The sequence below is a fragment of the Dendrobates tinctorius genome, unplaced genomic scaffold, assembly GCF_039654945.1.
Source record: "Dendrobates tinctorius isolate UK_male_01 unplaced genomic scaffold, ASM3965494v1 ptg000127l, whole genome shotgun sequence".
NCBI classification, from domain to species: Eukaryota; Metazoa; Chordata; class Amphibia; order Anura; family Dendrobatidae; genus Dendrobates; species Dendrobates tinctorius.
Window position 1 is genome coordinate 20,988,961 of NW_027361795.1, and position 15,590 is coordinate 21,004,550.

Genomic DNA, 15,590 nt, shown 5'->3' on the forward strand with positions numbered 1-15,590 from the left:
TTTCTTTCCTATTGCATAGAGTCTCATCCGATTTGTGGAAGTGCGTGCTGAGATTAAATCATTTCTCTGCACTGCCTCATTACTATTGGTCCGAGTGTTGTCCGTTTTTTCCACATACCGCACTTGGGCCGATAATACGGTTGTGTGAATGAGCCCTTATAGTGTGCATCCGACGTTATCAAAGCATTTTATTCCTTGTTTTGTCTTTCAACAGAATGTGCTCTCTTCAAGTACGCACCATCAACATTAGCCGCAGTCTGTATTGGAAAATCCATTTGTGACCTGGGTTTGATTGTGTCTCATGCTGGTGAAATGAATGTATATCTTTCATCAATTGCTGAAACCACTGTAGTGAGTAGTGACCAGCATTCACATTTACAGAAGCACTCTACCATCCTTAGGACTGGTTTTGCTTGGCTGTTGGAATCAAAATCCTGATGTAGCTAGCCGTTGACATAAAAATCAGTCCCCGCAAGGGAAATGTAGCATTTCATGTCGGTCATTCAAATGGGCACAAATCTTTATGGCGTCGGTATCCTTTAAATGGGAACTATTTTGAGAAAATTACCTATTTTTAGATCTTTTTTGTTACATGTATTTTTTGCCGGTTTTTTTTTTTGCATATCACAATGTGTATTAGTAATAAAAAATAGAGATCTTGCAATTTTCACACTGGCTACTGAGGCTTTTTTAGACTATTTTCCTGTTGTTTCAGGAAACAACACATGTACATAGCCACAATGGTTGGATCTCGATCCTATCTTTTGTATTGAAGCATCTTATGAGCGTATGCAAAAATGTGTGTGATAACGGTGTTATCACCTGTGCATAGAGGTGTAACCAGTCATTGTAATTTTGCCTCTGATTATATGGAACTTGTCTTGAAAAAGAACAGGAAATACGAGTGTGAAATGTGAAAGATTATAAGCATTCAGAGGAATGGTCATCCTTGGAATGATGGGCCAAGTCTGCCAAAGTAAAAGCTGCTGCTTGACATAAAAATATATTCACCAGTTAATGTCCTAGTGAAACAATTTCCGAAATATTTTTTAGAACCGCCAAGATAACTTTAGAAACTTGGCTTAGATATAAATTCCAGTGATTAATTATGCAAATAGCCTCTTCACATAGGAAAAGAGTTTATCTAGTGGTGGCCACAATCATAGAACTCTACATGGTCCCTTTAAAGAGCTTTACCACTTGGCTTCACATAAACCAGAAGTGCCATTTACAAACACTTGTTTCTGAGTATTTTTTTCTTCATTTGTACAAAGAAGGATAATTGTTTGGCTGGAGGAGAGGCGTTTGACAGGGGATCTAAGGGTATGTGCAAACAAAGCCCCCAATTCTGATGGTGAAGTCGATTTCGAAAAAAACAGTGATCTTCTTGAAGAAGAATCGAATTTACCATTATTTTTTCCAGCATCTTTTTCCTATTGTTTAGCTGTAAAGAATGTGCGGCTTCTTAGCAAAGAATGAACATGTTACTACTTTTACCTGCTTCACGTTCACGGTTTCAGAACCCCGAAGTTATGAATAGAGGTAATAAAAGATTGAACATGTGTACAGCAAAGTTGTTGTGTATTATGTTGGTATTTTACTGTGGTTTAGCAGTGCATTCGGATTCCTGATGAAATACACTTGAAAAGATATTGTGTGCACATACCCTAAAAGGTAAAGTTTTTCCTTGTGGAGAGAATACCAAGTTGCCATAGGGAAACTTATAGGCCATGCAATTCTCCCCGGGAAGTTAGATATGCAAATAACCTCTTGACAGAGGGAGATACAAGGGATTTGCACTGATGAGGAGTGAAAACCCCAAAACTCGTACCTGCAAAAGGATGTCCTTGTTTTGGCTGTATTTCCTAAGTCATGTGGAAAGGCTCTTTAAAAAGTCAAAATTGAATTATGCAGGGGTGTCAGACTCATTTTCATCCAGGGCCACTTCAGTATTATGGTTGCCTTCATAGGACCGCTTGTAATTCTAAGGGATCATGCAGACGTTCATGCAACACGGTAGGAGTACAGACTGCAATGTCGGGACTGGCAGAGGCTGTAAAAGAGCTGTCCGTGGGTAGTATGGCTAAGAAAGCTGTCTGTGGGTAGTAGGACTAAGATCGCTGTCCCTGGGTAATAGGGCTTAGAAAGCTGTTTTTTGGCAGTAGGACTAAAAGCTGACCTTGGGTAGAAAGGCTAAAAGCGCTGTCCCTGGGTGTTAGAGCTAAGAGAGCTGTTACTGGCTTGTAGGGCTATAAGACAGCATTCCTTGGGTAGTAGGGTTTTATAAGAGCTGTCTATGGGTAGTAGGGCTAAAAAAGAGCTGTGTTTAGATCTCAGAATTTATAGGCCCCGTCACACTAAGCGACTTACTAGCGATCCCGACACCGATATCAAGGTGTCAGGATCGCTAGTAAGTCGCTATGTGATCGCTGGTGAGCTGTCACACAGACAGCTTCACCAGCGATCAGCACAGCGACGCCGAGCGCCCGGCATCGCTGGCCATCCCTGTAAAAAATAGAATCAAAATAAAAAATATAGTTATTCTCACCTTCCGACGTTCCGTTCAGCCATCCTGCCTCTCTCCACGCTCCGGTCCCAGTGATCCTTTGCGAGAATGACCGCGAGATGTCACGGTCTCGAGGGATAACAAAGTCTTGCGGTCATTCGTGCAAAGGATCACTGGGACTGGAGCGTGGAGAGAGGCAGGATGGCTGAACGGGACGTCGGAAGGTGAGAATAACTATATTTTTTATTTTTTTATTTTTTACACCTGATCGCTGGTCTCCCACCTGTCACACGCAGCGATGCGTGCTGGCCAGCGGGAGACCAGCGACCAAAGAAATGTCCAGAGGTTTCTTCCAGCGATTAGCGATACCGGCAGGGGGGCCGCTTGCTGATCGCTGTCACACACAGCGATCTCGCTGGTGAGATCGCTGTTACGTCGCAAAAGTTGCGACTCAGCAGCGATCTCGCTATCGAGATCGCTTAGTGTGACGGGGCCTTAAGACGGACTTGTCCCTTTGTTCACCTCTTACTGCCATCGGACGGAATAGTACGTCCGATGGCAGCACCCCCGCTTTGATGTGGGCTCATGCGGTGAGCTGTTTTGAACAGCAAATCTGCAGAGTGTGAATATACCGGTACAGCTCTGTGTGCAGAAGGCAGAGTGTAAAATTAGGAGCTCTGAATAGTTGTTACCGTGTGATGAACTAACCATTCATACTACACTGTTTTCTTTCCACAGGAAGAGTTTATGGTTTGCAAAACTGAAATCGAAAATACTTTGTGCAGTTACACAGTGGGAGATCCTACTTCATAAACTGAAGAATTGTTTTGAACAGTCACATTGTAATTTTTTACTGTTTGATCAAGTTGTAGATTGATGTAACCTAAAGAAAAGTTACAGATTTCGGGCTTTTCATTGTTCTTTTTTAGAGGGAACCTGTTAGCAGGTTTTACTACCCCCAACTGTGGTAATCTGTTCATTAGCCATAATGCAGATTAAATGTGTACATTTTCTTTTCAGTCCTTTATTCCATTTCCCAGTAATTGATTTTCCAAGGTTTATGTGAATGAGCCACAAGTGAAATGGGCTTGGCCCAGCAGTCACAGCTCTCTGGCCGCTCTCCCTCTTTCTCTCCCCATCGCTGTCCTCTGGTGACTTGGGCAGGCAAGGCCATTCCCTGGGGTGACACCTGCGAAGATCCATAGTCAGGTTCTCAAAAGGACTTGACTGCACTGCCCTATGGAAGGGTGGTACTTCAGCGACATCTATGGCGGGGGAGACAATTTGGGGATGCTAAACCTGATGGCAGGTTCCCTTTAACCAATACTATTATGTTTGCATTGGAAAAAGCAGAATGCAAAATCTTATGCAGATTACAGGATTGAAGAAAAGTAATTGGAGAAAATTTCAAAATCATATATATTTAGCAAATAGTCTACTCATGATGATGGGCATTTTAGAATGCAGGATATAAGACTGGTTTCCCATGTCCGAGAAACACAAACCGTCTTCAGATTGAAGACTGAGCCTGATTGTTGGGCTCCTGATCTGAGCCAACCGCTCCGTAGTCTGCCGATTAGTCTAAGTCTTCCAATTTGACCCCATTCCCTGTTTCAAAGACATGTGAAAACAGCCTAATGCTCACATTTACAAACTCCAGTCCTTGTTAAGAGGCTCTGCTCAGTTGCTGTTTTCTTAAAGGGATTGGTTACTTTCTTGATATTTTCACAAACTTGTTGTAAATTAAGTGCCAAATAATATTCTATAATAATCATCTCACCCCTGTATTAGTCTGATCCACAGATTGATGTTTGAGATTAAATATGTCCACTGATAGAGGGGGATGTATCCAGTCCCATCCATTAGTAGCTCATTTAAGAGGACATGTTACCTATCCTGCTTGTGTTAAGACAATATTGTGTTGCCAGTATCATCCCGTTGGAGGAATCTTTTCTAGCCTTATCTTTTTGTTTTAAAGCACTTCTCTGCTACTTTGTAAATGTCATTTCTGAAAATGTTAATTAAACCAATATTATCTAACATATAAAATGCCTTTTTTATATTACACAAGTATTATTGGGCCGGTATAAGAACGATATACCGTACTTTGTTTTGAATACACGGATGTTTAATAGTAAATGCAGCTGTAGGAAGCAGTGATTCATGGGTGGAAAATCACCGTATGAGTAGTTTGTCATACAGCATGCCAATGTCTTTTTACAGAAGAAAATAACCTCTATATAAAATAAGTGGGATGCTGGGGTATAGCGGATCTCATGGACCATTATAATAGCATCTGGTCCTCCATATTAAATTTAGTGGGAAAAACAATGATATTAAAAGCCACATTTTAAAGTAGCAATCCAAGTAGCATTGTTCTAGCTGTGCCATTCATTCTTTCTCATTAATATTATTAGGGGACCCAAGACCGGGGGTATATGCCCTACCACCAGGAAGTATAATATTAGGTGAATAAACAACTATGTTGGCTATGGCTTTGCCTGGTGGGTTATACTTTCTCCTCAGACACTTGGCAACTCAGTTTTAGCATTATATACATTTTAGGCAGAGACAGTTTGTATCAGGTCTGCCCAATTTTTTTTTTCATTTTTCCTATTTTTTCCATGTGGTGAGGATGCCCCCCACCTTTTATACACCATTTCAGGGAGGAAACACCATGCACTCCATAGTATTCTTCCTTCCTGCAGATGACTTTTAGTTGGCAGTCAACCATCTCCCAGCTTGCTGCTCCAGCATAGTGCCAGGCTCCCCACAATGCGAGACCACCATGGGTAATGGTTAGGTGCTTTCTCCTGGGGGTCTTCCTCAAGTTTCTTATCCCTGGGCAATCTTTCCCTTGGGAAATTCATACCCTAGTCGAGGCCTCAGCTCTACTTGCGAAGGATGACAAAGCGAGGGTTAACCTGCTGAGTTCAAGGTATCTAGGAGGGTTTACAAATGGTGGAGCACACTAAACACAGGACACTAGATTTTTAATTCTAGTAGACTTTAAATATGTCTAGGGAAATTATGTCATCCAGCCATGCTGGGCAACTTGAAAAACCCGACATTAAGCACAACAGAGTACAGTAGTCCCAGGGGAAGGAAGCGGAGCCCGGGATACCCAATACAGGTGCGTGACAGAGTCATTGTCCCTGTTCGAGATGCAGAAGAATGTTAGGGATACAGACTTGGAAAAAATTGTTGACACCCTTCTATTAAAGTAAGAAAAACCCACAATGGTCATTAAAATAACATGAAACTGACAAAATGATTTTAGAATATCATTTAATTAAATTCAGACATTGCTTTTCAATTGTGGTTCAACAGAAAAGTTAAAAAAAATAATAAAAATGGCCTGTCCAAAAATGATGGTTCCCTTAACTTAATTTGTTACACAGCCTTTTGAGGCAATCACTGCAAACAATTTCTGCAGCTGTCAATGACACTTCTGCCTTGGTCCATGAGTATTTTGTCTCATTCCTCATGGACAAACTGTCCAGCTGTCTCTGGTGTGAAAGCGCCTTCTCCAGACTGCATGTTTTCAGCTCCTTCCAGAGATGCTCAACAGGATTTAGATCAGGGTTCATAGAAGCCAATACAGAATAGTGCAGTGCTTTTGCCATTCTTGGATCTGTTTAGCTGTGTGTTTTGGGTTATTATACTGTTGGAGGACCCATGACCTGCGTCTCGAACCAAGCTTTCTGTAACGCCGGTGTGTTTGTACTTTGTTTCCCTGGTGTTACTCTGCATGTCTCTGCTTTAACCCTTTGCTCCTTCCCCCTAACTAGCTGGGGCACTGTTGTCGGTTACCTGTCTGGATGCTGCTCAGTTCCCGGATCTGCTGCGTAGCCGTACATGTGTTGCAGAGTTCCTGCTCCGCTGCATGACCCTCCGCATGTGCAGTCTCTGGCTGCCGCTGTGGAAGCTATCTGCGGGTTGCGAGGTCCTCTGCAGCTGGTGCATGACTTTCCACGTGTGTCTAGGCTTTCAGCTGCTGCCATGTGCCTTAAGCCATAGTCCCTGTGCTGGCGAAGCTGTACTGGTGTTCTGTCTGTGCTTAGGGTGCGCGCAGCCACACCTTCCCTGCTTTGATTAGGGTTAGTGTGTGCAATTAAATTGCTGTCCCCAGCTTATTGCTGAGGGGCAGCTCCTATATAAAGTTCCTCTTTTCTGTTGGGCATTGCCAGAGCTTCGCATTAAGTTCCTGAATCTAGCCATGTGTGTTTTGTGTTCAGCTCCTGTTTTGCTTGCGATCAGTTCTAGGAATACTGATGTCCTTTGTTCCTGGATCTGTCCTGTCTACGTGTTGGTACCAAAGTCTTTGTCCTGATTCCTGCTGTTTTATGGTCCTGAAGTCCCTCTGTGTCTGGAACCATGTACCCAGCGACTGCGAGTTTCCTGTAACTGGTGTCCTGTGAACAAACCTGGGTTCGTCTTCTGAAGCTGGAGTCCGGTGTTTTTGCTGAGCGTCTACTATGCTATGCTCAGCTTGTTATACGGTGCTAGCTCCGTCCGGCTCTGGTCCAATCCGGTGGTGCTTGCACGATCCCGCTAGAGTTCCTTCCTAGGTCCCACGTCCGGAACCTGACAACCGCAGCCTGGAGATGGTGTCCAATGTCTGGTGCCTGGAGCTGGACAATCGCTGACTGGTGCCTGAAGGTCGTGTCTCATGTCCAGAACCTGACGACCGCTTCCCTATGTCCTGCCTGTGTCCCTTTGTCCTGTCTGTGCCTGATGTCCAGCCTGTGTCCAGATGGCCGGTCCGTGGTCCTGGTGGTCCAGCCTATGTTCCAGAGTCGGTCCAGCCTGGGTTCCTGGATGGACTCCTCTGTGTTCCTGGGGAGTCTCCAGCCTTGTTCCTCGGTGATGGCTCTGGCTGGATCTGACCAGTCGATGACCTGAGCTGCTAAGCCAGTGTCCCTGGTCCTCTGCCGTCTGTATCTCTGTTGATGATCTGAGCTGCCACGCTGATGTTCCTGGTCCTGTGCCGTCCATGTCCCAGCCGATGACCTGAGCTGCCATGAAAGGTGTTTCTGAATCTGTCCTGTCTGTGTCCTGATGTCCTGGCTGTGTCCTGATGTCCTCCGACATCCTGCCTGTGTCCTGATATGTCCATATGTCCAGTCTGTGGTCCTGGTTGTCCAGGCTGTGTCCAGATGTCCAGTCCGTGGTCCTGGTTGACCAGCCTGTGTCCAGATGTCCGGTCCGTGGTCCTGGTGGTCCAGCCTGTGTTCCAACTTCAGTCCCGCCTGTGTTCTTGGATGGACTCCTCTTCCATGTTCCTGGGGAGTCTCCAGCTTTGTTTCTCGGTGGCGGCTCTGCCTGGATCTGACCAGCCGATGACCTGAGTTGCCACGCCGGGTTTCCTGATCCCGTGCTGTTCATGTCTTGCCTATGTCCTGATGTCCTGCTGATTCCCTAGGGTCCACCCTGTGTGATGACGTCTGTCCGAGGTCGGTGTCTGATGTTCTCCTGTTGTGCCTGTGCTATGCCTGAGGCCTGAGAGAGGTCCTCCCAGTATGCCTGTGCCAGATGACCCTGGACTGCATCAATCCGTGATGACCTCCTGCCACCGTCTGTTAACCTGAGACGAGTACCCTTCCTTGTTGTGCGGAATTGGGAGCCTGGCATTGCTATGTTTTGCTTATGTACTGAGTCTTTGTTTAAGTAAACTTCATGTTTCTTCATACCTGAAGTTGTGCGGTGTCATCTAGTCCTGCATTTTGCCACCTTATCCACATGCTCAGCTGCCACAGATCCTGGTCGCTGCCCTTCCCTAGTCTGGGTAGGTCCAGGTCTCCCTCTGTGGTCCAGTGGGTCCACATTCTGTTACCATCCGGGACGCATGCCCAACGCCGTCGTGGTCTGGCGACGTGGAAGCATTGGCTGGGCCGCAGCCGTAGCACTTTCTGATACTGGGCAAAACATTTAGCTCCAGAACGCATTGATAGTCTTTGAGATTTCATTGTACCCTACACAAGTTCACACTTGAGTACATCTTGGTAGCGTACTGGAGGTGCCAAATTCATTAAAAGGTGCACAATATTAAATGAATTTGGCACCTCTGTGGAGTGGCATGCATCTCCGTTCCCCGCGCTACCCCAGTCACATTGCAAAATAAATACGGGCATTGAAGAAAGCACAACATCCAGTGTTGTGAGTTCATTCTCCCCTTCACCTTTGGTGTCTGATGAACTCCCTCTGCTGGTGAAGAGAGGTAGTGAAATTGATTGGGATGGGAAGAACCTGTCATCTGAACAGGCGGAGTGTGATTGGACATCTGGAATTTCTGAGTGGATATAAGGCAGCCGACGCCCTGCAGGGCTGCTGGTGATCCTTTCTGCTCTGAGCTCTTGCATCCAGCTTGGTTCCTGTCTACTAAAAGCTAAGTTTTTGCCCTGCTGTTGTTCCATGAGATTTTGTCTAGTTTACTTAGTGTTTGTGTTCAGCCAGTCCTGGTTGGGACTGGCTGAATTCCATTTTTGTCTGATCAGTTGATCTCTTTGCTCTGTTTTCAGAATATACCTGAGTGCTGATATAGTGATTTTGAAGTCGAGCGACTTCACGGCCTTTTTCCCTATCAGACGGTTGGGACATTTTTGGTAGGGTTTTTTGCGGATTGCAGCCAGCATCTTTTCTGTCCTGTCCTATCTAGTTAGTTGGGCCCCATCGTTTGCTCAGCTTGTCTTTCTGTCTGTGTTTGTGTTTTCATCTGTTTTTCACCGACAATACATGTTGGGGGCTGTCTATTGCTTTGGGGTCTGCTCTGGGGCAGTTTAGATTTCCCCTTTCCTTCTTTAGGCTTATGTAGTTCTCCGGCTGTGACGAGGGGTCTAGGGCACCGTAGAAACCCCCCACGGCTACTGTTAGTTGTGGTGTATAGGATCAGGGGTCTGCAATCCGATAGCTACCAACCTCTCCGGTTTTCTGGACTTAGCTTGTATTTTTGTTTTCTCCTCCTCCGGTGGCAAGTGCAATCAATCTAAACCATCTGTAATCAAACATTGTAATTCATGATCAATCATCCATATATGTAACCGATTATAAACTGACAAGTGCAATCAGTGATCAAACATTGTAATGCATGACCAATCAGTATCTTAATAAATAACATGTATATGTAATGTATATGGTCTGGTTACAGAGCTGTAATAGAGTATAAAGTGGCAAGTGCCATAAATCTGACTACATGTGCCATTAGCAGTAAGTCATAGAAAATTTAGACTTGATTATCGTCAGTGTGTAATCTACCAAGACGGCTACTAAAAGCAAATTATAATTCAAGATAGGTAGCACATACATGTATAATATTAACCCCTTCATGACCGGAGGTATTTTCGGTTTTGCGTTTTCGGTTTTTTTTGCTCCCCTTCTTCTCAGAGCCATAACATTTGTATTTTTCCGTTAATATAGCCATGTGAGGGCTTGTTTTTTGCGGGATGAGTTCTACTTTTGAACAACACCATTGGTTTTACCATATCGTGCACTAAAAAAAACAGGAAAAAAAATCGAAGTGCAGTGAAATTGCAAAAAAGTGCAATCCCACAGTTTTTTGTTTTGCTTTTTTTACTAGGTTCACTAAATGCTAAAACTGACCTGCCATTATGATTTTGCACATCATTACGAGTTCATAGACACCAAACATGTCTAGGTTCTTTTTTATGCAATCAATAAATGAGAAGGATCCAGCTCAATGAAATTGTGAAAAATAGCGGTCCTTTATTCACTAGAAAACATGCTTGATAGAGGATAAAAACATCAGCGTGAACAGTTCATGAAATGCGATATCAATGCGTTTCTGGTGACTAAGCACCCTTATTGCACTTTTTTTTTGCTATTTTGCCACACTTGGAATTTTTTTCTCACTTTCCAGTACATCTCATGATAAAATGAATTGTGTCATTCATAAGTACAACTTGTCCAGCAAAAAAAGCAAGCCCTCAAATAGCTAAGTCAATAGGAAAGTAAAAAAGTAATGGCTCTTGGAATAAGCAGAGAAAAAAAACGAATGGGCAAAACCGAAAAATCACCCAGTTCTGAAGGGGTTAAATAGACAGACTGACTGATTACCAGATGGTAGTAAGCTGTGATACTACTTACAGGACACACCTATGTTTTATATGTCAAATTATTTTCAATCTTTTCTAGTGGGACCATCATTTTTTACCATGCCTTTTTCATTTTTTTTTCTTTTTAATTTTCTGTTGAACCACAATTCAAAAGCAATGTCTGATTTTCTTTACTTGATATTAAATATACAGGCAGCATACAGCTCTGGCAAAAATTGAGAGACCACTGCAGTTTGTCTGATTTTTCTCTTTATACAGTAGTTATATTTTTAAGTAAAATGTAAATTTATTTTATTCTATAAACTACTGACAACATGTCTTTCAATTTCCAAGCACTAAATTTTTTTATTTATTTTCAGAAAACGAGAAATGGTCAAAATAACAAAAAATGCAGTGCTTGCAGACCTCAAATAATGCGAAGAAAAAACAAGTTCTTAATAATTTAGAAACAACAATACTACAGTAATGTCTTAGCTCAGGAAAAGTTCCGAAATCGATATTTTGTAGAATAACCATGATTTTTAATCACAGCTTTCATGCATCTTGGCATGCTTGCCACCAGTTTTTCACACTGCTTTAGGGTGACCTTATGCCACTCCTGGTACAAAAATTTAAGCAGCAGTTCTTTGTTTGATGGCTTGAGACTATCCATTTTCCTCTTGATTACATTCCAGAGGTTTTCAATAGTGTTCAGGTCTGTAGATTGGGCTGGCCATGACAGGGATTTGATGTGGTGGTCCTTCATTGACACATTGACTGATCTAGCTGTGTGGCATGGCGCATTCTCCTGCTGGAAAAACCAGTCCTCAGAGTTGGGGAACATTGCGTGAGCAGAAGGAATCAGCTGTTTTTCTAGGATAACCTTGTATGCGGCTTGATTCATACGTCCTTCACAAAGATTAACCTGCCCAATTCCAGCCTTGCTGAAGCATCCCCAGATCATCACTGATCCTCCACCAAATTTCACAGTGAGTGCATGAAACTGTGGCTTGTACGCCTCTCCAGGTCTCCGTCTAACCATTAGACAACCAGGTGTTGGGCGAAGCTGAAAATTAGACTCATCAGAGCAGATTACCTTACTCCAGTCCTCTATGGTCCAATCCTTATGGTCTTTGGCAAACTGCAGTCTGGCTCTCCTTTGCTTCTCATTGATGAAAGTTTTTTTTCCTAGCTTTACATTGTCTTGCTCGCCATGTCTGTCATGTCCGCCATGTCTGTTTTGCCTCATGACCCCTGGAGCGGTGTGCACGCGCATCTCATGTCTGCTATCCTGCATGTTCCCTAGAGCAGTGTGCACACTCACCTCATGACGGTTGAGCTGCGGGATGCCTGCGTTTCTGCTCTGCCTTCTGTGATTGTCTCATCATGTCTAGAACCCCTGATCATGTGTCCTTCCTATGTTCCAGCAGAGGATGGTTCTGCAATCATCTCTGCTTGTCTGGAACTCTGATCATGTGACCTGCCTAGGTTTCAGCACTGGTTCTGCAATCATCCCTGCATGTCTGGAATCCTAATCATGTGACTGCTGCCTGTGATCCTGGAGGACCTGAACTGGAAGTTCTTCCCTGGTCCTGACCCGGAAGTGGAGGTGCTATGCCCTATATCAGACCGCCCCTTCCTATGCTCAGGGCCTGAGTATTATGTTGCTTCCCTGCATAGCTGCTTGGTCTGCTGGGTTGCTCCCTCTATTCTGTGCCCTTGCACTTTTCTCTGTCGTGCGTCTCTGCACACGCTTCTTGCCCGTATTCCGTCTCTTGTCTCATGCTTTGTCTTGTGTTGTCCTTCATGCTTTGTTTGTCCTCGCTATGCTTCCTTGTTATGCTATGTTCTGTACCCTGTCCCTGACGTGTCTCTCTAAACGTGTGTCACGCTCGCGCCTTGGCTGAATGGCGTGAGCCGGGGGGTTGTGGCCCCACTGTGCCACAAACCAGACTACCCTGGAAGGGGCGTGACTACGACAGCTACCTCGGTCTTCGCTGGAGCCTCTGATGGTGAGGTCAGGCTTGTGCGGCAGGTAGCTGTCGGGTGCCACTCCAGGGTGGTGTCTGGCTGTGGCTGCTGATCCCACTTGGGGACAAGTCACCTGGACAGGTGTGACTAACAGGCAGGCTGAGACACTGGGCAAGCAGGCACGGCTTGGTACACAGGCAGGCAGGCACGGCTTGGAGACACTGGGTAAGCGGGCACGGCTTGGAGACACTGGGCAAGCGGGCACGGCTTGGAGACACTGGGCAAGCGGGCATGGCTTGGAGACACTGGGCAAGCGGGCACGGCTTGGAGACACTGGGCAAGCAGGAGTGGTATATGAGAGAACAGGTTTGGACCTGTTCACACATGAGGTGCAGATATGGATATAGGCAGGAAGGAGTGGAATATGAAGGAACAGGTTTGGACCTGTTCACACAGGAGGTGCAGGTAGGCGGAGCCGCAGGAGTGCGGAGTAGGCAGAGCCGCAGGAGTGCGGAGTAGGCTGGACTCAAAGGGAGCCAGGCAGGCAGAGCGGCTAGGGAGTCGAGCAGGCAGAGCGGCAAGGTAGCCTAGCGGGCAGAGCGGCAAGGGAGCCTAGCGGGCAGAGCGGCAAGGGAGCCGAGCGGGCAGAGCGGCAAGGGAGCCAAGCGGGCAGAGCAGCTAGAGAGCCGAGCGGGCAGAGCGGCTAGAGAGCCGAGCGGGCAGAGCGGCCAGGGAGCCGTGCAGACAGAGCGGCTAGGGAGCCGTGCAGACAGAGCGGCTAGGGAGCCGTGCAGACAGAGAGGCTAGGGAGCCGTGCAGACAGAGCGGCTAGGGAGCCGTGCAGACAGAGCGACTAGGGAGCCGTGCAGACAGCGACTAGGGAGCCGTGCAGACAGCGGCCAGGGAGCCGTGCAGAGCGGCCATGGAGCCGTGCAGACAGAGCGGCCAGGGAGCCGTGCAGACAGAGCGGCCAGGGAGCCGTGCAGACAGAGCGGCCAGGGAGCCGTGCAGACAGAGCGGCCAGGGAGCCGTGCAGACAGAGCGGCCAGGGAGCAGAGCCTCTGATAAGGAGGACACAAGGAAAGACACAGCAGAGAAGGAACCACAGACAAGGAGACAGACAGACAGAGGTAAGACTGAGTTCAGACAGACACAGGGACAAAGACACAAGGACCAGGATATTCTGCCTTCTGGCAGGCGGACAGAGAACAGACAAGGCACTGGGAACAAGACTCAAGGGCCAGGATACTCTGCCTCCTGGCAGGCGGACAGAGAAATGTTAGGCAAGGTACCAAGACACAGGAATACGCAGTAAGAGCCTTCAGAGAAGGCAAGACATAGGACAGGGCCTGGCTGGCCCAGCAGCAAGGAGCTAACTGAGTTTAGACATTGCACAGGCAAAGGTCAGTGGGTGTGGCGAAACTAAATAGTCAAGGGCTCTAGGTGATTGGTCAGGGACATATTACACAGGTGCACCCTGACTGCATAAGAACCAGAGAGTTCAGGCGCCGCCCCCCTATACACACAGTCAGGAAACATGAAGAGCAGAGGCACAGGACTGGCAACAGACAGAATTCACAGCGTGGCTTGAAGCAGAAAGTAAGTTGGTGTGCGGGGGATGGGAGGCCATGCAGTGATGCCAGCAGGGTTGTTACAACGTGCAGGCCTCCGCTCTACCCTGTCCCTGACGTGACTCTACACGTGCAGGCCACCGCTCTGTACCCTGTCATGTCTCTACACGTGCAGACCTCCGCTCTGTACCCTGTCCCTGATTGTCTCTCTACACGTGCAGGCCTCCGCTCTGTACTCTGTCCCTGACGTGTCTTGGTCCCTGGCGTGTCCTCTGCACGCGCAGGCCACCGTCCCTGTACCGTACCTGTCCTTGGCATGCCCCTTGGCATGCGCAGGCCTCCGTCCTGTGAACCTGACCCGGGCGTGTTCGTTGACACGCATCCTGTTTCTAACTATGTCTTGTCTCCTTGCATGTAACCCTGGTTTGCTTTCCGGATGTCCAGAACCTGCCGATCACTTTCAGAGTTACAGAACCTGATGTCCCGGTTGATCGTTGCCTGCTGTCCGGAGTCCGATGTCCTCGTGCCTGTCTACCATCTGCACCGTACCATGCTTTGGACCTCGGCGTGCTCTTGCACGCACCTTGCTCTATGTACTGTGTGTTTATGTTTTGCACCTGTTATACCCTGAAGTGTTCCTCATGCCTTGGACCTCGGCATGCCCTTGCACGCATCTTGCTTTATGTACTTTGTGTGTTCATGTTTTGTACCTGTTGTACCCAGAAGTGTTCCTTAATGAAGTTTCCTTGAACTAACGTCTTGTCTCGCCTTGTCTTGTTTCCCTGACCCGGCCGTCTGGTCTAGCTTCTGTGGTGGCTCACCCCCTTGGTCTTGCCCCTGACACTCCCTGTATAGGGGGTGGATTCTCACTAGGTCAGCTCACCCTAGGTGGGTGGGTGCCACGGCCCAGAGGGTCCACTCATTCAAAAGGAAAACGACCGTAAGCTGACGCTCGTCACATACATGACTTGAGCCCTGCCTCTAGGAGCCTGTTACGAACTGTTCCTGCCGTTCACTTCACCCCAGCTGCCATTTGCCATTCGTTTTGTAGGTCACTTCATGTTATTGTGACGCTAGTCACTTCTCACGGCCAAGCCGTGGGTCAGAGTGGTCAAGAAGCTACTTTCGTGTTATCGTAAGCTCACTGAGGAGTTAGTCATGGAGTTAGAGCGACTTTTAAATAAAATATAAGAGAGAAGGGGAACCACAATCCCATAAAAGGTGCCGTCCGGAAGAGAAGTTAAATCTAGTAGGAGAACCATTCGGCACACCTTGTAATTGAAGGTGAAAGACAAGTTTTATTGTAGACACACTTGGCATGGAAAACAGCCTTTATCAAGGTTACATAAAAAACATCAAAATTAAATGTATTTAATTTTGATTTTTTTTCACTATGCTGTCCTCCATGACCACAACGCTATGTATCTAGCTGATACCATTTTGTTACATTTGATATAAATATAGCATTTATGTTTTGTTTAGATAACCTTG

At 46.4% G+C, this 15,590-nt stretch overlaps 1 protein-coding gene across 2 annotated transcripts in view; it reads left to right on the forward strand.

The window, feature by feature from the left end:
• LOC141047458 (G1/S-specific cyclin-D3-like) overlaps nucleotides 1–4,527 on the forward strand; it is a 31,569-nt gene extending 27,042 nt beyond the window's left edge. Inside the window, exons 4-5 of one of the 2 annotated variants that reach the window (XM_073542569.1) lie at nucleotides 215–351; nucleotides 3,245–4,527. In XM_073542569.1, coding sequence (XP_073398670.1) covers nucleotides 215–351; nucleotides 3,245–3,319 — 212 coding nt within the window. In that variant the 3' untranslated portion in view covers nucleotides 3,320–4,527. Of the gene's footprint in view, nucleotides 1–214; nucleotides 671–3,244 lie in introns of those variants that run through there. The other variant, XM_073542568.1, reaches the window with a different exon arrangement.
• Nucleotides 4,528–15,590: the final 11,063 nt, after the last annotated feature.